Source organism: Centroberyx gerrardi, chromosome 7, assembly GCF_048128805.1.
Source record: "Centroberyx gerrardi isolate f3 chromosome 7, fCenGer3.hap1.cur.20231027, whole genome shotgun sequence".
NCBI lineage: Eukaryota > Metazoa > Chordata > Actinopteri > Beryciformes > Berycidae > Centroberyx > Centroberyx gerrardi.
In genome coordinates, this window is record NC_136003.1 from 18,026,526 (window position 1) to 18,053,971 (window position 27,446).

At 38.2% G+C, this 27,446-nt stretch overlaps 1 protein-coding gene across 1 annotated transcript; it reads right to left on the reverse strand.

Annotated features, from left to right (window-relative positions):
* LOC139923935 (uncharacterized) lies at positions 1-27,228 on the reverse strand. The gene is made up of 38 exons (XM_078284859.1): positions 27,176-27,228; positions 20,119-20,238; positions 18,503-18,584; positions 16,621-16,736; positions 15,955-15,999; positions 15,822-15,854; positions 15,399-15,447; positions 15,117-15,197; positions 14,797-14,890; positions 14,284-14,500; positions 13,930-14,175; positions 13,515-13,709; positions 12,990-13,165; positions 12,612-12,705; positions 12,435-12,531; positions 12,114-12,235; positions 11,199-11,360; positions 10,936-11,093; positions 10,643-10,760; positions 8,100-8,208; positions 7,849-7,982; positions 5,761-5,839; positions 5,543-5,624; positions 5,379-5,436; positions 5,139-5,223; positions 4,912-4,993; positions 4,763-4,820; positions 4,221-4,302; positions 3,995-4,076; positions 3,846-3,903; positions 3,607-3,680; positions 3,250-3,449; positions 2,913-3,160; positions 2,694-2,810; positions 2,166-2,313; positions 1,716-1,757; positions 859-1,113; positions 1-771 (listed from the first exon to the last, which is right to left on the reverse strand). The coding sequence occupies exons 3-38, from the start codon at positions 18,573-18,575 to the stop codon at positions 746-748; spliced, it is 4,095 nt and encodes a 1,364-aa protein (XP_078140985.1). The 5' UTR covers positions 18,576-18,584; positions 20,119-20,238; positions 27,176-27,228; the 3' UTR covers positions 1-745.
* Positions 27,229-27,446: the final 218 nt, after the last annotated feature.

The window sequence follows — 27,446 nt, forward strand, 5'->3', positions numbered from 1 at the left end:
TCAATTTATTATAAGGAAGTTGCCAGGCTGTAGCCTAGTCAACTTGTCATTTATTAAGCACATTTCTCCCACCATAATTTCCTTGTGCAGTAGCAAAACAACACACACCAGGGACATGACACACTGCCGAGGGAAACCAATAGAATACTTTAAACACATTCTCTTAGGGGACACAAATGTTGGCATGTTCAGACCAGAAGCAGATTTCTACGTGGTCCAGCAGCCTCCTAGAGTAAATAAGCACACAGAGGACAAATGTCCCTTTAAAGTTAAGTAGCAGACCCCATGTTCATTTGCCATGTGATATCAGAGACGGTATTATATAGAGGAGACAGGACACAGGTAAGCTATACACTGACCAATGGTACATTCAAATATAAAAAATAAAAACTGGATTATGAAAAAGGTCATGTATCTGTCACTGATAACCTCTGATATATAAAAAAGCATGTATATTAATTCAATTTTGTATATAAATTCAAATGATTGTAAATGAAGATCGTTATTTCAACATTATAGGATATATTATTGAATTGACCAATATTATTGGATGTTGATTTGTTCGTGGAAAATTACAAAACTATGTCAACAATTCAATGAATGTACACTGCTCATAACGCATACCTGATTGACAATAAAAAAAAAGTTGATCACAAAAAAAAACAATAGACATTGACTAAATTGAAGGACAAATAATAAAAAAAAAAGACTTTCACTTCACTTGTGAGACATCTTCAGAGATAAATCACCTGTGGGAACGCGGTGCTGGAACTGGAAAAGAAAAGAGAAAGCATGTCACTCAACTGTATCATTGCACTAACTGCAGTAAACGAGACTTGTTGAATTGTTTGTTCTTACCCAAATCCTTGATAAGACCTGGTTGATTTTGTTTGAGAGCCTTGTAGAATGCTGACATTGCTGCTGATCCTGCTGCCCACACGACAGTAAGCAACTCTCTCATTTGCGTCTGACTGGTCGGTGCATTATAGATTCTGGCGTACGTCTCATCTGTAATAACTTCTTCCACTAGAAGGTCATCTGCTATAGGCATCACCTCTGAGACTCGCTTAATTAAAACATTTCTGTGCCTCTGCACAAACTCAGCTGGTGTGCCTGTCAGAAAAGTTAGGTTGTCTATTAATTGACTTGCAAACCACCCATATAAATAGTAACACAATTACCACATAAGATAATGAGCACTTTGATGTTGAATAGCAATATCACAGAGATAACGCAGAAAATGTAAAAAAAAACTAAAAAAAACAAACAAACATGTATTTGCTATTAGCCTCTTAACTTGTTGCCCACTTGTTGATTTGATTCTAGTCCCCAATTCAATGGTTGAAATAAAGGACCTACTTTTGTGCTAGCACAGATCAATTGGGGTGACCTTGCGGCCGCAAAGGTGCAATTTTGTTGAGCGCAAGCATATTTTTTTCCGCCTGTGCCTGTTAAGATATGTTGCGGGTTGCCATGACACCAAAATTGGGTGGCACACTACAATTTTGGTATCAAAAATTATACTCTCTCCACTCTGCAAGAGCAACAGGCTCTTGCAGAATATGTACACAAACTTCTGTGTTTTTGGGCACACCAAACTGGTTGGCTATATTCTACGCAGCTTCCAAGATTAGCGGGGAGGGCAGTGCTTTGCGCCTGTGCCTTGATTCACAAAAATAGGGCCCATAGAGGTAAGAGACAAGTACAGGGCTTACCCAGAGTAGGAGCTATCTGTGGCTCTTCAGAACCTGATGCAGCTGAAAGAAAAAAATCAGAAGATTCACTTTGCTGTGGTAATAGAAATGATTTTGGTCATGAGATTATGAAAGCAGCAAGCATTGACAGGAAAACAGCAAGCAGCAAGCTGCTTTTGAAGATTCCATATTCAATCAAGTGACGTAAATGGTGGCAGTCTGGTTGGTGTACTAGATGGGTCTGGTTCACTGCACAGTACAATCAAATAAGTAGCAGAAAGCAAACAATCAGTATTTTAACATCAATTTAGAGTCCTTTAATGAGATTAACAGCTTATCTGACAGTTCCTGAATTGTCCTTCTCCTTGATATGGTAAACCCCACCTATCTTGTAGCCTACACCAAGGATGTTAAAAAAAAATTATGAAAATTATTTGCAAATACTGACCCTAATTTGAGAGTCAAACCAACCTGCAAGTGGAACTAGAGACTCCCACACTCTCTGGTCATTATTTCCTCTGTCCATCAGGATCAATCTTACAGTCTCTGCCCCTGAGTCCAAAAACACCTGAAAGGTGGGCTGGTAGTTTGGACTGTAGTCACAGTCAAACATTCCACTCTGAAAAATCAAATAGAAAGATTGTCAGATGGATCATCTTCCCAACAGATATTTTTGATACACCAGCAACTAGTAACATCAGCTAAAGCAAGCTGTGGCTATGGCAATGTGAGGTCAAGAACCCTAACCCTAACCCTAACCCAAAGGACTAACATCATCAAGTACAAATCATGCCCAAGATTCAAATGGTTCAATGTGATGATCATTTTACTGAGAGTGATGGAAACTGAAATGGACCGAATGATCAATCAATAGGATTTAGTATGACACTTCACAAACAGAAGTTCTACAATTTCCCAGGTAGAAAAACATGCAAACAGAGCCTGCACTACTTAAGACCTCCAGCATCCACCACAAAGTTTTTGCCCTCTTATGCTTACTTTTGGTTGTATCTCTGCCCTTGCAACCAAGTCACAGCCGAGGCCATATCTGCCTCTAGGGCTCAAAGTGCCGCTAGAACTCTGAATGAAATGAAATCCCCTTTGATGACTCTTCACCTTCAAAGAGAGGATACGCAGACATTTAGTAAAAATAATATAACCTGATTTACAATAATTCCAAGAAATTATCAAAACAGATAGCTCAGCTTAGTACATTACCTCACAAATCGGCACATTCCTTGGTAACAAAAGCACATTTAGTGTACATCTCTGGGGCCGGTTCGCAGCTTTTTGGTGGAACAGCAGTACTTGTCCCTGTACTGGGTGGCGAGAGAAACCTTTTCTGAAGAGGCCGTACAGAGAGAGAGTTGTGACATCAACTATCACGTGTGTGGTAGTCATACGATTTGGCTTCACTTCTTCCGGTTTGCCATCAATTACACGAGCCACCGACAACTCAGGATCATCTGAAAAATCAGAACTGAAATGATTAATTGATCAGTCGTACTTTACCAGTGTCAAGTATATAGCTGCAAAGCAACTAACGTTAACTAACCAGAGAGAATTTCACAGTGAGGGAGATGTAGCTGACGGACACAGGGGCATTGAATGCTGAACAAGGGCCCTGCTGGTGTCAAGGTGCGCAGTAAGTTGTCCCAGTCAACAGTCCTGTAAAACACTTCTCCTTTCTTTTCCATCTCAAACACCAATCCAGTGGAAGCACACTGAAAGAGCCCCGGCCCAGGGCAATCAAGTCTGAACAGGACAGACAGCAGAAGCACAACAGAGACAGATACATCTGGTGAGTTATTGGTGGTAATTACAGTATTTAGTTGGTAATGTGACTATTGTAACCTACTTCAAGTATGAGTTTGTGAGAAGATTTTGAGCTAAAATAGTTGCAGTACGTTACCTGTAACTTGGTTTGTGGTCATCAGTTTCATGAAGAATACGAGGATTTAATATTGTCACACTTGACACATGACTCTGTATTCAGATGAGAAGAATACAGTAACACTTTGCAATAACCAAGGATTATTATACATTTATTAACTGTCTTACAGTTACAAATAATTTATATAATATCATGAAAGGGTTATTTTTATGTTGAGTTTGGATGATCAATCAGCAGTTCAACAAGAAGAACTTTACCTGTGCATGTGTCACGGACTGAAAGTCAGATGCAGCTTCTGGTTTGAGTGGCTCAACCCTAGAGAATAAACAACATTTCAAAATTCTAAATAGTTTTTAATCCTTGTAGTTCTAAATAATAGTTATAAAAACATTTAATGAAGTTTTACCATGTCAGTGGTGTTTCTTTGTTGGGGTTGCCCATCAGTTTATCATGGCATTTCTTCCCCCTCTGATACTGCTCAGTGACGTCTGAAACAAATATGGTTAAAATTAACTGCACTATTGACTGCCGTTATGCTAACAGGCTAATTTTATTCTATTAATTTCATGAAAGAATATGCATAGTATTTTTCATAAGGTACATGAGTGGTTTAATCTTGAAAATTTCTGTACCTGGGACCGAGTTATCATCTGTCTTGAGTGACAGCTCACTTGATTTCTTCATATCTTGTTCCGGTCTCTTCGGGATGTGTTCCTAATTCAGCATTGTAATCGTTACCACTTAAAATATTGTGTCCTCAATGCAAAATTAACTGCACCGTACCAGAAATAACAGTTCAGATATGTGAAGGGCAAAACAGTTCATAACTAAGAATGTTTAATTTTGTTTTCCTCTTGTGAGAATTCCAGATTAATAACAATAATTGTACATATTTGTGATAATGCCTGAACAAATTTAATGAAGGAGCAAAATCGGCTCTCAAAATTGTGCATCTTACACTTAAATCCAGGAAAATAGCTTCATGTGAATGGTGACCAAATAAGATTCACCAATAGCACAGTAACAGAATACAGTAACATTTTGCAATAACCAAGCATTATTATACATTTATTAACTGTCTTACAGTTACAAATAATTTATATAATATCATGAAAGGGTTATTTTTATGTTGAGTTTGGATGATCAATCAGCAGTTCAACAAGAAGAACTTTACCTGTGCATGTGTCACGGACTGAAAGTCAGATGCAGCTTCTGGTTTGAGTGGCTCAACACTAGAGAATAAACAACATTTCAAAATTCTAAATAGTTTTTAATCCTTGTAGTTCTAAATAATAGTTATAAAAACATTCAATGAAGTTTTACCATGCCATTGGTGGTTTTTTTTTGTGGCTGCCCATCAGTTTATCATGGCATTTCTTCCCCCTCCGATACTGCTCAGTGACGTCTGAAACAAATATGGTTAAAATTGACTGCACTTTGACTGCCGTTATGCTAACAGGCTAATTTTGTTCTATTAATTTCATGAAAGAATATGCATAGTATTTATAATAAGATACATGATTGGTTTAATCTTGAAAATTTCTGTTTACCTGGGACCGAGTTATCATCCGTCTTCATCCGTGACAGCTTAATTGATTTCTTCCTATCTTTTGCCGGTCTCTTCAGGTTGTGTTCCTAATTAAGCACTGTAATCGTTACCGCTTAAATATTGTGTCCTCAATGAAAAATTGACTGCACCATACCAGAAATCAAAGGAACTCAAAGTTCTGTCATCAATTTGGATGTTGAGTTTGGATAATCAATCAGCAGTTCAACAAGAAGAACCTTACCTGTGCATGTGTCACGGACTGAAAGTCAGGTGCAGCTTCTGGTTTGAGCGGCTCAACACTAGAGAATAAACAACATTTCAAAATTCATAATGGTTTTTAATTCTTGTCATTCTAAAAATACTTATAAAAAAACATTCTAAAAAACATTTTCAAAAAATGTTTACCATGTCATTGGCGTTTCTTTATTGGATTTGTCCATCAGTTCATCATGGCATTTCTTACCCCTCACATACTCGTCAGTGACATCTGAAACAAATAAGGTTAAAATTGACTGTTAACCGTCATTATACTAATGGGCAAATTTAGTTGTATTAATTCCATGGAAAAATAGTCACAGTATTTTTAGTAAGATGCATGATTATTATGACATTTTTCCCTTTACCTGGGACTGAGTTATCCGACTTGAGTGACAGCTTAATTGATCTCTTCATATCTTTTTCCAGTTTCTTCAGGATGTGTTCCTAATTCAGCATTGTAATCGTTATCACTTGCACAGATATTGTCTCCTCAATGCAAAATTAACTGCACTACACTAGAATTAACTGTTCAGATATGTGGAAGGTAAAACAGTTCATAGCTCAAAATCAGCTCTCAAAATGATGCACTTACACTTAAATCCAGGAAAAACCTTAATGAAAATGATGACCTAATAAGATTTGCCAATAGTGCATAAATGTGAATATTAGTCAGACATATTATTTCACAGGAAGTTAACTGACAAGATTAGGCCTATGTGCCAGATGGATTGAAGATCGTATAAAGATGTGCAGCACAATTTACTACTATATTTGAATCAGATTTTGCAATGCAAGACTTGCTCTGTATAAACTCGACATTTCAGCCATAATGGCCTTCAGCAGATCAGTCGGCAATTGCCGACCTCTAGGGAACTCCGCACACGCATCTGTGAACATAGGAGCGGAATCCGCCACAGCGATCACTCCAGCCCCGTAGCTGATCATTTTATTGAGAGAGGGCATTCCCTATCTAATTTTTCTAACTTTCGAACTAAACTTTGATAATTTTGAATTGAATAAATTGGTTACTGACATCCCATCCAGGGAGACCTAAACAACTTTCATCTGGCTAGAGAAACTTAGTATATACACCTTCTGGATATCCTCTTGCTCAGGGATTTAAATCTGGAAAAAGATTATTCTATGTTTTTCTCATTTTGTGCTTATGTTTGGATTTCAACAGGATTTCTAGGTTTATATCTGGAAACAGATGATCCTAGTATTCCATTGTCTATTGTTTTACAGATTTGAGTTTTTTTTCTTTCTTATAGGCTCCTCCTTGATAGGAAGTGCAGTATAGCTCCCCTCTCTATTTACAAGGAGTCTCCTGTTCCTTTGCTTTATGTAGTTGTCCATTTTATATTGGTATCCTCTTATATATTATATTTTCATATTGTTGGCACTATCATTACTACTATTTTTTGTTGTTTTGATCGAGGCTTAGTGTAGCTGTTGGCTCTTTTCCCCGGCTCCTCCCTCCTTAAAGGGTAACTTCGGTATTTTTCAACCTGGACCCTATTTTCCCATCTTTTTGTGTCTAAGTGACTAAAGGGGACAACAATTGTTGAAATTGGTCCAGTATTGAGCGAGATCGCTTCAGCCGGCAGCCGCGAAACGAGCTGCAATGTAATCCGACGGGGCAAATCACACCGTCAATGTACTTCCACTAAAAGTGCTTGTTTTTGCCACTGACAGGCTCTGATTGTTATTATAAGTGTCTGACAACAACAATCCGGTCTGTGTGTAACTTCCTGCAACAATTCAACTCTTGCAAGACTTGAGCGAGACTTGGTTACACACAGACCGGATCAAGCGAAAGGTAAAGAAAAACGTTTCATTTCTCTGTAGGGTCCTTTCCATAATGTTGTCAGACACTTATAATAACAATCTGAGCCTGTCAGTGGCAAAAACAAGCACTTTTAGTGGAAGTACATTGACGGTGTGATTTGCCCCATCGGATTACATTGCAGCCCGTTTCGCGGCTGCCGGCTGAAGCGATCTCGCTCAATACTGGACCAATTTCAAAAATTGTTGTCCCCTTTAGTCACTTAGACACAAAAAGATGGGAAAATAGGGTCCAGGTTGAAAAATACCGAAGTTACCCTTTAAGAGGATTCCTGTTGTCCCATGTGGTTCCCTGCCTCAGCTCACCTTTATGCCCTTTCCTCTTATTGGGTGAGATTCACCTTGATTGGGTTTTGACTACCTGTACTCAACCTGATTGTCTGTCACCTGTGTAAACTTAATACTATAAAGTATTAAATATATATATACTCTGATCTGGTGAAGGCCATCATGGCAGACACATTTTTTGTGCAATAGTTTATTTTTTCTACTAAGCAAGTGTTGCGCCTGTAACTTTTTTTGTACCCTTTACTGACATTCTTTATAGGCAGCACATTGACTCATCAACTTAGTTTACTTCAGATTTTGTAATACAAAATGTGACAAACCATCAGCCTCTTCATCTGATCCAGCATATCATCCTTTGCCTTGCTGAACATGATGTTCTTTGAAACCTTCAGGTGCGTCTCAATCGTGTTCCTCATGTTTTTCAGCGTGTCCTTTCCTCGATAGTTTGCTGCTTCTATAGTACAACAGAAAAAGTGTTGTCACACTTTATTTTCCTGCTGTGCTGCAAAGCTATCAAGATGAATGGAAATATATATCGCTATGTTGCATCTGCCACAGTTTTGTTTCTTACCTTCATAGCATGGTCGCATGGAATCCTTGATTGAGTTTGGCAGACTACTGTAGATTTTTTTCTTATTCTCACGGATGTAATTATTCAGTTTTGTCTTCAATTTTGCTTCCTTTTAGAGAGAAATAATTAAGTATAAGTAAAGTGATTCAAAGCAAGGTACAAAATAAAGATACCTTACTAATGAAAAAATGCTCTCGAGTACCATTTCTGTAGAAGAATCTCTCTGTATTCATGTTGGTCTATTTGTAGTTCACTAAAATAACAAAATCTTATATATCTCTTTGTAGAAACCAGTTTCCCCAATAACAGTCTCAAACTGATCACAGGAAACTTCTCCCAGAACGGGGATACTGGGGCCCATTCCTGGAGCCAGGTGTCAAAGATCCGGCTCCGATGGGAGCATCGGATCAGGTAATGAGGCCCCCTTCGGCAGGACCAGAGTGGGTAATGTATGACATGGATGAACACCAGGATAGAGTGGCAGAGCAGTCAGGGCTTTATGAAACTAGCTAACCAGATGCAGGGAGAAACGGAAGTTATGGCTATAACTGGCGTGGGTCACACAGGCCAAGTAGAGGGAAATGGAGGAGAGGTCGTGGATGGAATAAGAGATGCTGTTCAGTCAGAAATGCTCCTAGGGCTGTATTCATCAGAGGAAGAAACACTGTCCACCCAAATAGGACCCAGTTCATGAGAAAGGGCTTTGCAGGTCTGGTTAGGGGTAGAAACATTGCCTATCTGAGCTCATTCACGGAAACTGAAGCCAGGCCAGAAAAGGCTGGGGAGGATTTTAGGAGTAAGACAGGATGGGGGAGCAGGTCAGGGAGTAAGAGACAGGACAGCAGTGAGCAGAGCTCATAATATAAATTGTTATACTAATTTAATAATGAAATTATAATAACTAGGAGACAATTTTAGGGAATATTTAGGACAGATAAAAAACAGCAGCACTAAATTGTGTGGGGATTCATGACAACTGCTTCGTAGAACACGGCCTTAAAGACTGTTGGCTGAAGACTATCTAAAGAAAAGACTCTACTCATCTAAAAGCTGAAAGGACTGAGAGAATATATTTAGATATTTAGATTAGACTTCATCAAGAATAAACTTCAACAAAACTTTATGCAGCCATTCTCTCCGCAGACATTGTCATTGAACATCAGGACAACATCCTCCCAGACTACTCATTGAGGTGAGGGACCCATCGGGGGGCCAAGGAGCTGACCAGTGGGGCTAAAGAGTTGTCTCTCTAATACCATAGGAGGTATTTCCTGCTCAGGCCGCCCTTTAATACCATTGGACGTAGTCTCTGCTGAGGTTGCTTCATTGGAGATCAAACTGCCTCACTTTGAGTATGGCTGATAGAGAGGTTGGGGAAGATTAGCTACCTTTACCATTCTCTCTCTAAAGTGTTTTATTAGGGGTCCGAGCACGTAGTGCTGGAACCCTATTGTATTTGCTGGAATTCTTCCTTTCTTTTTCTCCACTAAAAGAGTCTGCAACTCAGAAGCCGCAAGTCCTACAGCAACCATATTTGGCAGGTGGGCTCCTATGCCCCCCCACTACTCAGGCAAGGCAGCCCATGCACATTGGCCAGATGGTGGCGTTGTAACAAGCAACTTTACATTTTGGCCGATAACCTCTGAACCGTGTGTCGTAGACTGAAAATTCTTGTGTCCAGAGATTCTGTGTAAGATGCTGAGTCCAACCCATATATCATTTTCAATGTCCACCATATTGTATTGTCTGCCATTTCGAATTCTTTAAGAAACACTTTTTTTGCAACTCCTAGGCCTTTCATCCGATTCACACGAAACTTGGTGTCAAAGTTGAAAAGATTATTCATAGGCCAATAGGCCAATTGGTTTGGCTTTTCTCAACCAATAAACTATTAATATAACATGCCCTAACTCTAAATTGGCCATAACTCATTGACCATTCATCTAATCAAGACAACATTTGAAATGCATGTTGATGAGTGTTGCTTGAGCATGCCCACAAAAGCATTTTGAGCTCTACCACTAGTGGGTGCTACAATTGCAAAAAGTTTATATCTCAAATGCAAAAAGTTTGTCGTAATTTACATTTCATAATTGGTGCTGTCTTTTTGACCTCAAAGGACTGCGATCTCCAATGTGTACTGGAGTGTTTTGTGGGTGGTTTGAATGAGGGTCAGCCCCTCCCAATCGGAGACCACGGTTTTCTCCCAGAAAAAGATGGCCTGTCCCCTTCAGGTGGGTAGTGAGCATCGGCCAACCACGGATGAAGTCAGGGGTCTTGGTGTCTTTTTCACAAGTGAGGGTAGAAGGAAATGTGTGACTGCCCATCGGATAGGTGCACGGCTGCAGTAATGTGGGCGTTGTAGTAAAATGTAGTAAAATTGAGAGCCAGGTGGAGCCCAGGTGGAAGCTGCTGGGGAAAAAGGATGTCTGCTCTGTTTTCCCTGCTGCCACCATGACCCTGACCTAGACAAGCAGCATGATAACGGCTGCATGGATAGACATCAGACACTAAATAAAGTAAACATATTCTTTACATTGTACCTCTGTCTTGAGAAATGTCAGCTGCAAGGAGACGTCTTTGTTCCTGTCAACCAGGTTCTCTGTGCCAAGTGTAAACGTATTGATGGCTCCTTTGAATGGTCCACATCTTTCTTTATTCCTGAAACATGTTATTCTTATGTAGTTAAAGAGTTGCTTTATACAGCTGACAGGTTCTTCTAATAGTGTAATGTACTGTATATACTGTATGTAGGGTAATGTCAATTCTGGCCATTCCCCATTGCTTTAAAGTGCTTGAAGAAATGGTTTTACGTCTATATTAAGTAGTTTCTTACGGGAAGGTCTGCTTGAACTCCTCATCAATGTGATCTCTCATGCATGAAGCTAACGTCACATTTATGTCGATTTCAGGTTTAGTTTTTGGTTTGTAAATGCCGTCATTCTCAACTAAAGACTTCAACGTCCTATGAAAACCTCGATCTTTTCCCTTTTTCTGAAACAAATAGGAAAAAGCACAGATATAGTTTAAGGGCAGTTAACATTTTCATATGAGGCACAAAATTTGACCTGTTGATGGAGTTATTATTGAAATACTTACAGGGACTAAGATGAACTTCATCTTTTTTGCATACGATTCTTGTGATTTTTTAACTCCCTCACCGAGGCAGTTTTCAAAAGCTCTATAAGCCTTTTCCATGGATTGTCTGACTTTATCAAGCTCATCCTTTAGTCTTTGTTGCAGGAGTGGTTTGTGGCAATCCTGAAATCAAACACAATACATTCAAAATAAAATATTCACAGCACCAAAACTATATATACCACTATGCCACCACAAATTAATAAATGAAGGGTTCACTTTCAAAACAATATATATTGTGCAATGAATAGCATGTGGCCAACACAGTATATACACTTAGTGGCCACTTTATTGGCACAGCTCTCTGTTCTCTGTCTAGTAGGTGGTACAGGGTGCCAAAACTTCGTACTAACCAAGCTCGCATATCATTTGTGCCTGTCAATGTAACACTTTTATACAAGTTTTGAGGTCTGTATGTCTCTCTGTGTGTCTTTGAGTAGATATTGTTGTTGTGTTCAATGTTCACATATATCCCGTGAATGTTTCTTATTATGCTGTCTTGGTATGTGGTATGTGGTGTGTTTTTTGTATTGTTGTGTGTTTTTGTTGTTGAAAATGTTTTGAGATGGAGAACCTTTAATGTCAGAAAGATGATCCATAAGAATGCATAAGCTACTCACTTATTTTTTACAGAGGAAAAAATAAATTTACGCCTTCAAATGGAGGGCAAATTTTATAGTGAATTTCAGTAGATCTTTGGGGCACTCCACATAAATTACAATGAAAAAATATTTTTTGTGTCACCCTCTGAATTTTAATGTCGTTTACTTTGGCCTACATGTTGTTTATCTTATCTGCTTTATTATGAAAATTCAATAATAAGAATTTACAAACAACCACACAAACAAAACAATAAATTGAATGAAATCATCATACCATTTTGCTACTGTTGGCTCCATGAATCAGGGAGAGAATCCCATAAGCTCCAGAGACATAGTTTGATATCTTTGACTGACGGTCATTGAAGTTTCGCAGACATTCCTGAAGTTTGGGTATTTCTGGGGAAAAAAACACAGAGTTGGGATCTTACAGGTGTAGATATTTACATTTGAATTCAATTTCATAATCCAAATACTTATGATTTTTAAAATCGTTTCAAATGTTCAAATGAAATAATCCCAATTATATACTTAATATTGGGGTGTTTTAAATTAATCTTTCATCCCCATCATGTTCACATACGGAGACTTAACCTACCAGTCTCATCTTTTTGTAGAAATACTTCCTTCTGGAACTCACTGGAGCTCACTGTTAACACTTGGAAAAAGTCATCACTGTGACCACTGAAATGTTTCTGAAAAGAAATAAACAATCTTATTTTATGGAAGGTTTGGGCACTGTAAGACACACTTTGTGTCAGTCTGTAAAACTTACCTTAATATTGTTTTGTTTGTTGAATTTTTCCGTCACTCGTTCCTTGGTTTGCTTGTTTCTTTTTAATATACAAGCACGTCCTTCCTCTGTCGGACTGGAAAACAATTGCACGTCTTACTCTTTTCTATTATTATATCGTCCACTTTCACCTTGTAACTTTAGCACTTGAAACTGAAATTATAAATACATTTTTGCTGTACAATCTTGTCCACACTCAGATTAAAAGGAACAATTATGATTTGTCACTGACCTGCTGAGACTGTATAGCATTTATATCAAAATGAATTCATTATGTGAATCTCATGTCAATGTATGTGTCATTTTATATCTTATATCTAGCTATGTGATAACTACAGTATATCCTAAATGGTGCATTACATCACACGTGAATCCTTGATAGCATCAGACTTGGTGCAGATAAAACTGATGCTTCGACATTCTCCACCATTTCCCATGAGGCTGATGGTGTTATCCAAGATCTCCCAGGGCTCTTTCTTTGATGCTGCTCGATTAATGTCAGTCACAATCCACACAGTAGAGCAACTTCCAACAATCTGAAGGAACACAATGTAAAGTTATAACTATGATCATCCTTGAAGATAGTCAACATATGCTAATATGGATTGGAATACTGGCAGCTTATGGCTTCCAGGGGACCTATCTGAAAACAATATTTCAACTTTTTCCTCCACAGTCACTGAAAATGCATTAGTGCAGTCAGCGTATGGACACTGTAATAGGTTACTCTGAAATGAAATAAGCGCAAAACTGGCTCTATTAATCTGCCTCAGCTGTGTAGTAACTGCAGTAATCAAAGGTCAGAGCATTGTAATAACATGGTGGCAATACAGTTTCTAGATAACAAGGTGACATGAAATGCAGCAGTGAATAAGAATAAATTACCTCTTTCCACATTTCATCTCTGCTTTTGTTACAGTCTCCACTTCCAGGAAGATCCACAAGCGTGACATGCTCAAGAAGATCAGTGACGTTTGGCACCTTGATGGTCACACACTTCACTAGTGGCCAATACTGTCTTCCTGTCTCTTCCTCATCACTTCTAGTGTATTTGGCCAGTTTTTCAGACAGCTTCAAGGCCTGCAATATACATTCAAATGAATGCACTGCTTTTAGTTTGATTTTTTATTCAATGAACACTGAACCAAATTAAACCAAATTTAAATATCTATATATGTTACATAAAGACACCAACAAGTCACCATCCAGATTTCATAATTTTCCACTCTGTTAGAAAGATCAACCATTGAATGGCAGGAATGCTGACTGTGAAAATGTGAGAAATTTGTATTTTACTTACCGATTCATCTGTCAATATTTTCTTCCTAGATTTGAGAAATTCTGGAATTTCGCTAAAATGCTTGTTGTCCATGAGTTGTGTCCAGGATTTCTTGAAGTCTTTTCCATATAGTGCTGAGAGCTTTTCATCATCGTCATCATCACCACCATCATCATCATCATCATCATCACCATCTTCATTTTCCTCATTCACATTGTCCCCAGGAAAATATTTTTTTGAAAGGGAAGATAATTCATCTTTCCACTCCTAAAAAATAAAATCTCAATATTGCCATGACAACATTCATGTACTCGACAATTGTACTGATGCACATATCCTTTCAAACAGCTTTACGTAGCATTGAGCTCATTTTACCTCTTTTGTAATGAACTCAATCTCTGCCATGTACTTGGAGTCACTCATATTAGCCTCCACCTTAATCATGACTGAGGTACATGCACTGCCACTTCCAGAGGGCAAGAGATCCTCCTCTCCAATGATGGCATTTATCAAAGAGCTCTTTCCATCGCCTGTTTTACCAATGACGCCCACAAGCTGCTTTTTGTCTGACTCCAAATCATCCAGTTCTTCCCTGTTGTGACAGAAATAAGACTTTGACTATTTAACTAATTGATTGATTGAGCAAAGATAGAAGTATTATAGAAGTATTATAGAAGATGTAGAGAAGGAAGACAACCATCTGTGAAAAGCCCAGTCAAGCATACTTAAAATGGCCAGTACAAGTACAAATATCTGACAAATGTATTTGGATTCTAATTATTTATGAAGTATGTTCAATACAGTAATTCTGATATAGCACTTAGAAGTAAGAGTCTTTCATGAATAACAACGTGAATAATAAAAAGGAATTTTACATGGAATACTTACTTCAGAAAGGCATTGACCTTTGTGTTGACCTGGTTATTCATTTTGTCATGGACACGTTTCATGATGTCCTTCATCTCAGCCAGTATTTTCTCTTCTGCCAGAGTAAAAGTAAAGGACTATTCAGTTTGAATCATGCACCAGTGTGTGGACTGTAACGTTACTCTATACAATATAAACAGACATTTGCTATATAATGAACATGTAATTACATAAAGGTTATAACACATACAGCAGGTTATTTTCAGCCATTGTAGCATGTCCTTAGAATAGCCATTTATGGAAAAGCTGTTAAAATTTTAAGGAAGAGTCTGCAGCAATACCTGAACTTGTTCCCGATACAGAGCCACGGTGTCGTTTACTAAGTGTTGCTTCCTGTTTGCTCGATTCAGACTTTCTCTTTCCTAATAAAATAAATGATGTATTTAAAAATGAAACAGTCAGTGAGGCTATTAGACTTAGTTTCACTTTCTTCTCACAACAACATTAAATCTAAGATTTGGTTTCTATATGTCTTAGTATTGTCCTTTGATCAAAACTAGATATTGTTTTGACAATCATTGATGAATATTAATTCATTAGAAATTCTTCAACGTGCAGCTCACCTTTAACAGCTACTGGTGGAGGACTGAAGTTACTGGTGGAGGGCCCAATCTGAAGATGAATATGAACAGTCCAGCCGTTAAACAGCTCAACAAGCTATCAACAATATACAAGCTTTTAATACTATCTAAAGAACTAATCTTCTAAATTAATTTGAATTAAGATAAAACAAAGTTGGTATCACTGCCCCTGTGAATACCCATCCAATCAAGTGCCCATCTCATCAGAGATGGTCTGCAGACAAATTCCACCCAATAGTTTTTTATTTATTTGCGAGAGAAAAAGTACCAATTGCAAAATGTGGAAGGATGCATTTGCCTCTGATGACTCAGTGTTGTTGCAGGTACATAAAAAGTAAAAAAAAAAAAATTCTAGGCAAAATAATCAATTTATTAACACAAACAGATCAGCTCGTTACTCCTCACCTGTGCAGAATTAGCTGCTGCTCCCTGCTCCTCCTGTTAACAGTGCAGGAGAAAGTGCAAAGCAATGGTAAAACACAGAGCAGGTAGAGAAGACGAAAGTAATATCAGGCATTCCCAGCAACTTCCTCCTTACCTGTGCAGGATCATCACGGTCATGTCCTGCTGCCCTCTGCTCTTTCTATTGGCAGTACAGAAAAATAAATGCTAAACAATGTTAGAATTTGGATTAGCATTTGAAAAGACTACATAGGCTACATATTATGACTGTTAGCAAGAGAGCAAGTTAAAGCTGGTATGTAGCTAGTTAGGTGACAGTAGACAAGGCTAATCTATTTTGAAACATGACTTTGCTATCCAACCAAATGCCGTATGAGTCAACTTGTATTTCTTGATCTGAGGAAATAATCAATTGTCTGCTTCAGTTTTTTTGTTGGCTTGCTGAATATTCTGACTAGCTTACCTCTTAACACACAAAGTTGAGTATCTGGCATGTGTGGATGTTATAGTATGGAGGGTGAGTGACTGCACAGCCTGAGCTTGCATATTGCTGCTAGAGGGAGTGACTGCTATTGGACTTGGGTTAGAGAAAACTGTGGGGGGCAGATTTGCCTTTTGCTAAAGGTGCAGGGGACATATCCTCTTCCCCTATGTATACATTCTCATGAAAAAAATGACTTTATTCAAACTCTAGACAGAAGTTCATGCTCCTGCAGTAAGTGTAGTGTAATCTTCTAGTCTTTCAAAAATAAACTTGTCAATACAAAACAAAATAAATAATCTTGATACTGCAGCACATTACCTGTAAGAATTTTTTGACTTTGTTTCTGAATTTTCCTGCTGGTCCTGTTTTTGGAATCAAGGCAGTGATTTCTGACTCTTCAAGACTTAAGAAACTCTCCTTGTCAATGCCTTCATCTGAAATAAAAAAAAATATTGAAATGAATCTTGGTCACACAGTGTAGTAAAAGCAGCCTGTCAGAGAACTTCTCCCCTTTGCATCATGTCAAGATCAAATGATGAATTGTAATTTCTCTCCCCACATTGGACCAGCAGTCTGGTGAGGACTGTGTGACCTGAAAGGCACACTGAGTAGGATTTTGATGCTTGTGGCTTGTAAACACAACTTTCAAAGTTGGCCCCTCCTCCCTGCGGTTGCCAGATCGGTAAAAACCAGTAAAAAAGTACAGCGAGGCGAAACGCCAAGCAGACAAGGCTGGTTCCAAAACGAGAGTGAATGTAGGGGACTTCCTCCTGTTGGCAAGCATTGAAGGAGAGGATGGGGATGAAGAGCGGTGGAGTTGGTCTGTTTTCTGTTGGACAGGTAGGTGCAGGTTAGCTTAGCTATCAGCTTTTCTACTACAATGAAGGAGGTGAGTGGACTCGTACGAGTGTGCAACGTCAGATTCACCAAACACTCGTATCTTCAGAAAACTGTCGTAAATGACCTGCGTAAACATGATGAATGCCACCTGTTCTAAATGAACGAATGAATGAATTGTGAATTAGCATAATTGACGCCCCGATAATGCCAAATAAGGTTAGGCGTCTGGCCCATTTGTCGAGAAGATTCAAGATTAAGGAGAAGTCTACCAGCTCTGAGATTGAAGTCCTACTATCAGAAATAAGTCAGTGAAAGCATATAATATTTAATAGCGTCAATAGTGGAATCAAAGATCCTGCTAAGGAATGGAAAAAATAACTTGTGCTGTTAATGCAGTGTGGTGAAGCAAGAAGAGGACATACCTAAAATTGAAGAAGAGCCTAACTTATAGAAATATGGGTTTTATACATAGGTATTATTTATATATTTTTTATACAATTATTGCTTTCATCTAGTAAACGCTATTATTCATAAGTAATCATCAGATATGTATCAAGTACTGTATTCATTACAGTAATTATGGAATTAGAACAATTATGTTGAGAATCACAATATTGTAACAGTTATAAATATGTTGCTGAATGACTGCAGCTGTGGAAACCGAGGAACTGTTAACTGAGTGTTGTTAAGCATCATTAGTTGTCAGGAGACACCGGTTAATACTCCGGAGACATCTCTCAGTGACAGGGGAGTAAGTCGGAGTCAGAGCGGTTACCTTGCCTCTCGTCGAAGATGTGTTGCTCAGTCTCAAAAAATAATTTTCCCTTAACAGTAAAATGTATTGTTTAAATACCATAACCAACAGTTGTTGCACTAAGGTAGGAGCTGTTGTTAACTGAGGCAACTCCAAGTATCTTTATACAGGCCAGTAAGAGTGCAGTTGGGGTGGCAGTAGGGAAGGCTTCAGGATAGAAAACAGTTAGCATCCGGATGAGTACCTCCTGCCACCGGCTTATGATTGATGAATGATTAATCCTGTACCGTTAACTACAGACAGGCTAAACCACCTTAGAGTGAGGGCTGGTCTGGGGCCTGTATTAGGAGGTAGACTAACTGACAGTTAGCCTACTTCCTGCCTTTTCTTTTTCTATTGCAAGAACTGTTACAATTGTGGGCAAGGTCACTGAGGAGAGAGTCCCAACACACATTTTCTCAAAACAAGTACTTGTGCAAAATGTGCAAGCATATGAAACCATTGTACTGCAATCTCTTTCGTTTTCAATTTCAGAATTGGTAGACTCAAGCAATATCAATATTGTATCATATCTGTGCCCATCAAGGAAGCATGGTAATACTTTACCTTCAAATCTATGTATCCACTTACTGAGACCCCATTCACTTAATTTGTCCCGGACAAAATCAAATGTCTCCATTGAATGCCACTGTAAAAATAGGAAAAAAAAACCAAAACAATTATTATATGGTTTTGACCAATTATTGTTGATTAATATTATTTGAATCAGTTATATCAATCAATTAATGAAATTCTAGGGTGTATGATTGCTTGGGAAGATGGTAGGGACACAATGGTAGATTTTATTAAATTTTGCCCATTTAAGAAGGACATTTTATAAGAGCAGCAACCTTTAATAGGGTTACAATATATAGTACAGTTCATACAACATTATGCAGCTTAGGTCTGTTTTTCAGGCTTCTGAGTAGCCTGCTGTACATGTCTGACTGTATGGTGTGAAATCAAAAGTGAAACAGCAGCTTCCAATCCGCATCATAAAATGTGTTCACAGCATAAGAGTAAGATCAGGCTCAGGTTGTACGGTATCTAGACAAGCTGCTTTAACCATAGAGATAAAACAGATTTATCAGTTGTTTTATCTCTATGGCTTTAACTCTCTCTCAAAGTTAATAAATGCCCACTATACATATGATTATATAAAATACTTTGTAGGGTAGGAATGAGGAAACAATACCTGTATTACATTTCTATTGCCCTCATAAACTATCTAACATAAAATCAAAACCTAGACTTTGCCCATATTTATAAGATAACAAAAGGTAACAAAAGGAGTTACAAAGGTCGACCTCAGACAAGCATGCTATGGGTTTTGAAACATGCACTGTAACACTACAACATTGCATGTGTAATATTTGGTATATATATGATATACCGTTATGTATATATCATATATACATATACTGTTATGCCGGTGTGGTTGGTGTGGCTCTTTGAGACAAATGTTTTGTGTTTTTTCCATGACTGTGATGAAACCAGAAAAATGTAAAAGAAATCTGAGAATAGAATATTAGTATATCATAGGTGGCAAGCCCGTCTTTGACCAGAGGCAGCCACTTAATATACTGCACTCAACCGTTTTATATGATATCTACAGGGAGGGAAGAGAGGTTAGGGAGGATGATACTTCTTCTCAACTTTTAAGCTTTGTCCTTAAAAGTATGTTGCTTACTCTTAAGTACAGGAGATTTAGTAGAGATGCGTATTCTTAGTATAACAAAAAGAGTTGCAAAGGACAAGCCAGACTGCAGTGCAATTTTGAGATTTTGAGACTGCATATATAATGTTTCACAATGTGCTATAAGACTGGTATGATGCATTAGTTTCACTTTTGAGATTATGGTGAAACAAGACAAACTATTGTACTCTTACCTTTTATCTCTGCACTCATACCTCATACCACTCTTACACCATTGAGTTTTGTGTGTTTTATCAAAAGTAATGGAATATTTCTCTACATGAATCAACAGCAATAATATTTACTGTACTGATATTTACTGTATTTAATCAGTGATTAAGTGATTATGTTGAAAGTTAGCCTAATGAAAAAAATTACAGTGACAAAACTGAAAATGACATAGTAGGCTGCTAGTTATTGTGTTACTTTGTTACTACATTGAATCATTAACATATTCAGTTCTGAATATAGTACAGACAATACTTACATTTTGTCTTTTTCAAAATAATGAACTGGATTCCCTCCGTACTCCTCTGGTACTCTGTGTTCCTTTGGCACAATCTATTTCTTTATAATGTCTCAACCTCTCTCCGGTTTACTCCCCTCCCTGCCGTTAGGGAGATAAAAGAGGAGGCAAAAAACAAATGTCACATGACTCAGATATGTCAGACACCATGTTTAAACACATTGCACAGACAAATGTTGTGATTTGTATCTGTAACCTACCATTTGAAAAAAGGAGGTGGATTGACACTGATTCCAATACTACTACTAGAGCCTAAGAAAAATGGATCATGTGCTTGGTCCGGGAATGTAACAATAATTGGTATAAAGAAAAATCCTGGTTTATATGGTGCCAACAGTAAACAATGACCAGAAATGCTCCACAAAAAAGAATGTACATGTCTCATGAATAATGTGGTCAACAAGTAGTTTACGTGTCATCATTCCGAGGTTTTGCCTTGTAATCATAACGCATGGGTGTCTATGCAGCAGCCGTTTCAAATTGTGGTTTCTAGCTGCACACTAGCGGGCGGTGCATCATATTAGGACATCCTGTTGTCCTTGTATGGCAGTTCCTCTTCCTACTCTGCTTCCTCTTGACTCACTGAGGCCCTCTGTGATGCAGTCAGCCATACGCCAGAAAACAACCAATATCAACTTTATTTCTCTTTATTTCAATGAGGGAGAACACGTGGGTCAACCATCGAGAATTGAACCTCTGTGATTCTTTAGCTTGGTTGCAGCCATCGGACGCAATGCAACGTGAATGCAACGCGAGCAGTGGAGCATCTTTCAGTGCTTTTAAAATAATTATTCCTTCGAAGGCTGACGCCTGATGGCTGTAGCGGAACAGGGCCGTTAGAGGCTTTCTCTGTTTGCTTAGCCTTGAATCTGGCTCAGTGCCGTTTCCGAGACTCAGATCTTGGATGTGACCCCCTACCGGTTTTTATGGAAGTGATGGATGAGCCATTCTCACCCCTTCTAGGGGAATCTCTAGATTCCACAACACAAAGTAATAAGCATCAGTACTCAATTTATGACACAGACAGCCTACTCACCGCTGAGCAGAGAGTGATAGATGACAGATCTATTCTCCAAAACATTCTAATGTAAGTAGAATATAATTTCTAAACAAGCACAAAGAGGTTTATTCCATTTGTTTAAGTTTATATCATTCTACCATGATTTGAATGCACTTGACCAGAAGGGGCCCCTTCATGACCTGATTTGATCAGATTTCAGTATAACCCAGCGCCTGTAAAAACCACTTGTCCTTGAACAAGAGATCACTTTTCACATTTCAAATTGATCAAAAAAGGAGCATGAACACCATACCAAGACTCAAATACAGTGAATTTTAATTTAATTGTAATTTATTTAGTATTATTATTATGGTTTCTAAACTGTGTCCTGAGTTTTTGTCAAGATCGTCAGATATTTTTAAAAGCAATATACCAGAAAAAAAACAAATGGGGAGCTTAACCCCGAGGACCCCACCTTCACTTTCCACTAGTGCTTAATGCATCAAGGTCACACAGCTTCTAATCAGTTTGCTTTTTTTTTGTAATTTAGACTTATTATATTTATATAGTACTGCTGTCACAACCATAATCAACACTGGCGTTTTCACAACAGACACCACCTAGCCCAGTAGCGATACAGTTCAGAAATGTCAAGTGAAGAGGTAACGTATCCCACTGCAAACTGTTCTAAACGTTTAGAACATTCCACAGAGTTACAGAACTATTATACAGCAACTCAAATAAAAGGTAACACAGAGGTCCAGCAGCTCAAGCTGTAGCTAACGCTAACCAACTTTACCCAAAACCCTTTAGCCACTTACTGCTAGTAACAGGTTGTTAGTGAGCACATTGCTTGACAGCTATTTATTCATGTGCAGCGAAGCTGTGCAGAGCTAACCAGTGTTTCCCCTATATATTGTACTGTGGGAGGCCGCCATGTTTTTTTAATGAAATGTATTTCTGCCAAGACGCACCTTCATGATCGAAGTGACAAAGAGCAACGCGTGGTCGCAGACAGAGCGACCAATGGGAACAAATTATGACTGGGACTATTTTCGGTGCTACGGAACTCCTTTCCTGCGATCAAAAACTTGTTTACGGTCAGCTTATTAAGTTGTTTGAGGAAAAAGTCGGCTGGCCCGGTGCATCGCAATGTTGAAATATGCTGCCCAGAGCAACGGCATGGCTCTTTGACGTGTTTTTAATCGTTTTTTTAACACAATGGAGTTTTATGGCTACTGAGACATGGCTTTATTGGGCATCGGCTACATGACCGAGACTTGTTAGCAAAACAAATTCATTGCTGATTTGTTTGTTTTCATAGGATTTGTTGAAATGCATTAAAAAACACCAGCCTTATCCTTTAACAAGTGAGTGGTTGTAGAATTGTAAAGGTGGTGGCTTCATTCCTAAAAACATTCATGAAAAATAAAGTTATATATATAGGCTATATGTCAGAGGTGGGGGACTCGAGTCACATGACTTGACTCGAGTCAGACTCGAGTCGCAAGTTTGAGGACTTGAGACTTGCTTGACTAACATTGATAAAAGACTCGACTTGACTTTGACTTGGTATTTATGACTTGAGACTTGATTTAGACTTGAGACAGATGACTCGAAAAGACTTGACTTTTTTTTTTTATTAAATATTTGCATTTTTCTAGATATTGAGAAGTTATGTTTTGTTTTTGAAACATGATTGGGTGACTTTTAGTGCAGTGCGCGCAACCCAGACTTAAAAGACAGTGTCTAACAGGACCTAGAAAACAATGCAAGACAGGATTGAGCTGAAAGCATGTTGAAAGGATTCTCCCATACCTGCGCTGATTTTCTCTCGAGCCTTATATTACCAGACCGTTTCTGATTCAGACAAGACAACTTATGAATTGACAGCTTTTCAAGACAGAGCTTCATCATTCTGTTCCCGGTCCCTCACTAGTTCTGCGTTTACATGGAGCCTTTTAATCAGAATAGTTGCCCAATCAGAATAAAAATGCCTCATATAAACGCCTCAATCCAGTGACGGACTGGGATCAAAAAACTGCCCTGGCATTTGCGACACAACGGCCCTATTTCCAAACTCAACACCAACCCCAATTGTTAACATTAAAAACCTTGAGATAAAACCATACAGACTGACTAGAATGCAGAAATTTGGAACACAGAACACACACGCAACCGACACACACTACAATCGCTGATGAATGCCGACAACAATGCACACAATACTGTGAGCGGCAGAGCGCTACGACACTTACGTGCAACTAGTAAATTAAGGCACATATGGCACAAATACATAGGCCAGACTTACTAAGCCTCAGTAAATAATAATACAATAGCTCTACCAAAACATGAAAAGAGCACTGCCAGCTGTAAAATTCTAAAATCAAACTCCAACACAGCAAAGTAATATTTGAATTCTTTAGTTGGCTTATTCAACTTCAGTTGTACATGTTTCTCTCTCTCTCTGCTACCGCAACTATATCCCTCTCTCAGTCTTGCGGTTTTGACAAGCATACTACCACCGTGAACCAAGAGCGCCCCCACGTGGACAGAATAAAGCACTATCAAATTATTATTATCCTACTATCCTACTATCCTACTATAGAATCCTACTATAGAAGGAAATCTCTGTCCGTCCGTCCGTCCGTCCGTCCGTCCGTCCGTCCGCATCCATTTTGCTCCTCAACGGGTTGGCCAATCAATCTGAAACTGCACATGGGCATTGAGCATTGGCATAGGCAGGGACTGACGGAGCTAATTTTTCCATTTTCCCAGATTTACGCTGTTTATGTGCCTTTTTGGCAGAGTTGTGGCACGCGCATCCCCGGGTATGGACTAGTAACATTAGAAACATCACATGTATTATAAGCCGTAAACCTTACACCAGCCACAGTGCATATTACAATAGCTCCACCAAAACATGAAAAGAGCACTGCCAGCCACAGTATATAATAATAAATGTGTCTTACCTTCATGTAGTTAGCAAGCTACGAAGGAGTTTGCTTTTCTCTACAACCCTGCTAGCTGAAGCAGTGACATTACTGCTAGCAACACCTGCAGAGGCCCCGGCGGCGGACTGTTTCGAAAATAAATCTGTTATTTTAGCACATTTTTCACCCTCAGCCAGCAGAGCTTTCTTTGTTTTTTCTCTCTTTTTCTCTGCCCCATCCTTTGGTCGTTTGGTGCCCCGATTCATTTTCTTTTAGCCTGGCGTAATTTTTCTACCGTGTTCTATCGTATAATACCTCCCATCATCCCTTGTCATTTCCACTAGCTAACGTTGCATTGCGTAGCAACGAGTTGATCGCGAGAAAATGCGTGTGTATTTATTAAAAAGTACAAATATATGAGGGCCAATATAAAATGTTTTGGGCCGCTGAAATTTATTTTTAATGAAAATCATCAAAGACAAAATTATTTCGTTTTTCTTTTTTTCTTTTCTTTTTTAGATCAATGTAATAATCCATTCTGAGTGGCCCAAGCAGCCCATGGTCTGGCGGCCCTTCTGGCATTTGCCCACCTTGCCAGATGGCCCACTGTGTCCTAATGACGGGGCAGTTCCTCCAATAATCCTCTCTAGCCTTGGAAGCAGAAACAACTTTTACTTTTCGCGGTTATGTTTTCCGATACCAATGTGTTGAAAATGTCAGCAGTATATATTAGGGTTTAGGCCTATATAATCCTATAATTAGGTCTATTTATTGTCTATGGCTTTTATTGTTTGATTATTTTATTATTTTCGCCTATTTCTATTACTTATATTTGTAGCTTTGCACTTATATTCTATATCATTTTCCTCGCTGAATCATATTAATTTTGCCGTTGCAACAATCTAATTTCCCCACGGGGATCAGTAGTTTCATCTTATCTTATCCGAATTGTCTGATCTGGATCTGTCCATGTTGCATGTGATTGGCTATTTGTTACAAACCCCGCCTCTTTCATGTGAACGCGCTCATAGCTGGATTGGTAAATCCTGGGTTGACAGAGCCAGTTGATAACCAGCTACGTGAGACCGGTTATCTGGATCCCCAATGTTAGGTTTAGTGAAGCCAGCTAAGGCAAAGACTGACTATGTTGAACTCGTGAGACAGGCCTCTGACCTTGAACCACAGCCATCCAGGTTAGATGAGTGCATAGGTCCATGAGTCTATAATTAAATTAGAGTAACTGTACACTAAGTTATAGGTAGATTGAGAAAAGTGTAGTTATTTGATTGTTAGTATTGTCAAAATGATAGTATATACACTGAATGTTTGTAAGGTGTTTTGTCTTAAAGGTATAGCCTACTCCTTCATTTCTTTATAGTTTGTTTACACATTTAACACATTAAAGGTGCACCATGTAACTTTCTGAGTAATAATTTTGTTTATATAGTCTTATATTCCTTAACTGTATGACTTCTAGATGGACATTGTTCTCTTTTTGTTCTCACCCCACCATAACTCAAAATACAAGCTTGTGTTGCTCTAATGTTTACAAACAATACAAATGTAAACAAACCTTTTATGACTTTAAAGTACATCTAAAACTCATGTTAGCTCTTGCAAACTGCTATTCCTTGTATCAAGAGCTCTGCCTCTTTGTTTGTAGGCGTGTAAAAAAGTTGCATAGTGTACCTTTAATGATAAATACCAATTTCTTGAAAAATAAAATGCTTTATTTTCCAGATCAATAATGAACGAGACACATGCAGTTATCATACAAGTTCATGAAAGATCTGTAATTCAGAGATACTTGCTAGGATTAAATAATTGTTTTTATATTTAAAAATCGTTTAAAAAGGTTCAGAGTCAGATACTAAATGTTGTTGTTTTTGGTCTTTTAACTACAGAGGGGTATTCCAGAACTCTGTTATTCAGATCAACTCTGTTATCATCAATGTCAACTCTGTTTTTGTAAGGTTTTGTCTTTAAAATGATCATTAGATATGTTTTATTGTTAACAAAATGATCAGAAGCTGTCTCATAACTAACATTCTTACCACATGCAATTTCAAAGCATTTCATTCATTTTTAAAACTGTGTTTTCAGAAAATGCACACTATCTTGGCAACTTGTCAGTTAATTTTTTGGATTTTTTTTACTCCAAAACAAAAAGTCTTTATCTTATTAGATTTAAAGTTGAATTAATGGATGTAGAGACAGAAGTTCTCTTAGGGAAGGCATGGTTTTAAATTGTATAACATTTGTTGACTAGGGTGAATTCGGGTAATCTGGGACATTTTTTGCAATTTTGACTTCTGCGATTTATTCCGATATCTATCTAACACATTAGATCAACACATTAGACCTTTCTGAAATCCCTAAGATGTTTTCTAACCACACCAGAAGAAAGAATGTAGATATCATACCCAGAGGAGACATGCCACACCTATTAGTGTTCATAGTGCCAAAAAAATAATTCTGCCTGAATTTGATAATCTGGGACAGGTCACTTTGTAATCTGGGACACTTGTATTAAATCACCTTACTTTATGCATGCCAAGCTCAATATCACCAATTTTTAAAAAGCATTATGAAAAAATGACAAGGACAGAAAGCTGAATAAGAAAATGTATATTATTCATAGAAATTTCATTAATTCATATAAACATATAAAAAGTCATAATATATATATCTATATATAGATATATATATCTATATATATATACGTATATATATATATATATATATATATATATATATATATATATATATATATATATATATTACAGGTTTAAGATCAGCAAATACTGACAATGTTAAATTTAAAGTGTGTTCTATGATAATACAACATGTTGAATGGAAAAAACATTCCTATTTTTTGTTTTCTTTCTGTACTTGAAATGTACCCGCAATTCTAGAATCAGTCATCGGCATACCCGCCAAGACGCACCTTCATGATCGAAGCGACAAATAGCGGTGTGTGACACCCCGCACCCCCTCTCCTCGCTGTAAAAAAACATTACAGACACTGGCGCTAACCTCTAACATTTGCCATGTATCTTGTGTAGCTACATAATAGGTTGCTTACCTGTCCAATACATGTAAGGCCAACTGCGTCGGTCTGGAAGTTTTTCAGAGTCCTAAGCTACCTCCACCCTATGCCTCCACCGTTGAAATGCTGCAGCAATGTTCATACATGTTCACTCCGGTTTAGGAGCGGGCTTCAGAACGAGGTTTCGTTTGTTCGTAAATGAAACTGAAAGAAATTTCAGAGTAATTCTGGGGGCGCAGCTTGGCCGTATATTGAAATGCCTGGAGGTGTGGAGCATTTCCACTAAAACGAGTACGGCCGGCAGCTT

Bases quoted from the DNA above. Each gene is read 5' to 3' on its own strand.
- LOC139923935 (XM_078284859.1), bottom strand. From the start codon at position 18,575: ATGGAGACATTTGATTTTGTCCGGGACAAATTAAGTGAATGGGGTCTC. The intron at 14,176-14,283 runs GTAAAATGAGCT...TTTATTTTTTAG, and splicing joins TTGAGTTCATTACAAAAGAG to GAGTGGAAAGATGAATTATC. The intron at 5,437-5,542 runs GTAAACATTTTT...TTTATTCTCTAG, and splicing joins AAAGAAACGCCAATGACATG to TGTTGAGCCGCTCAAACCAG.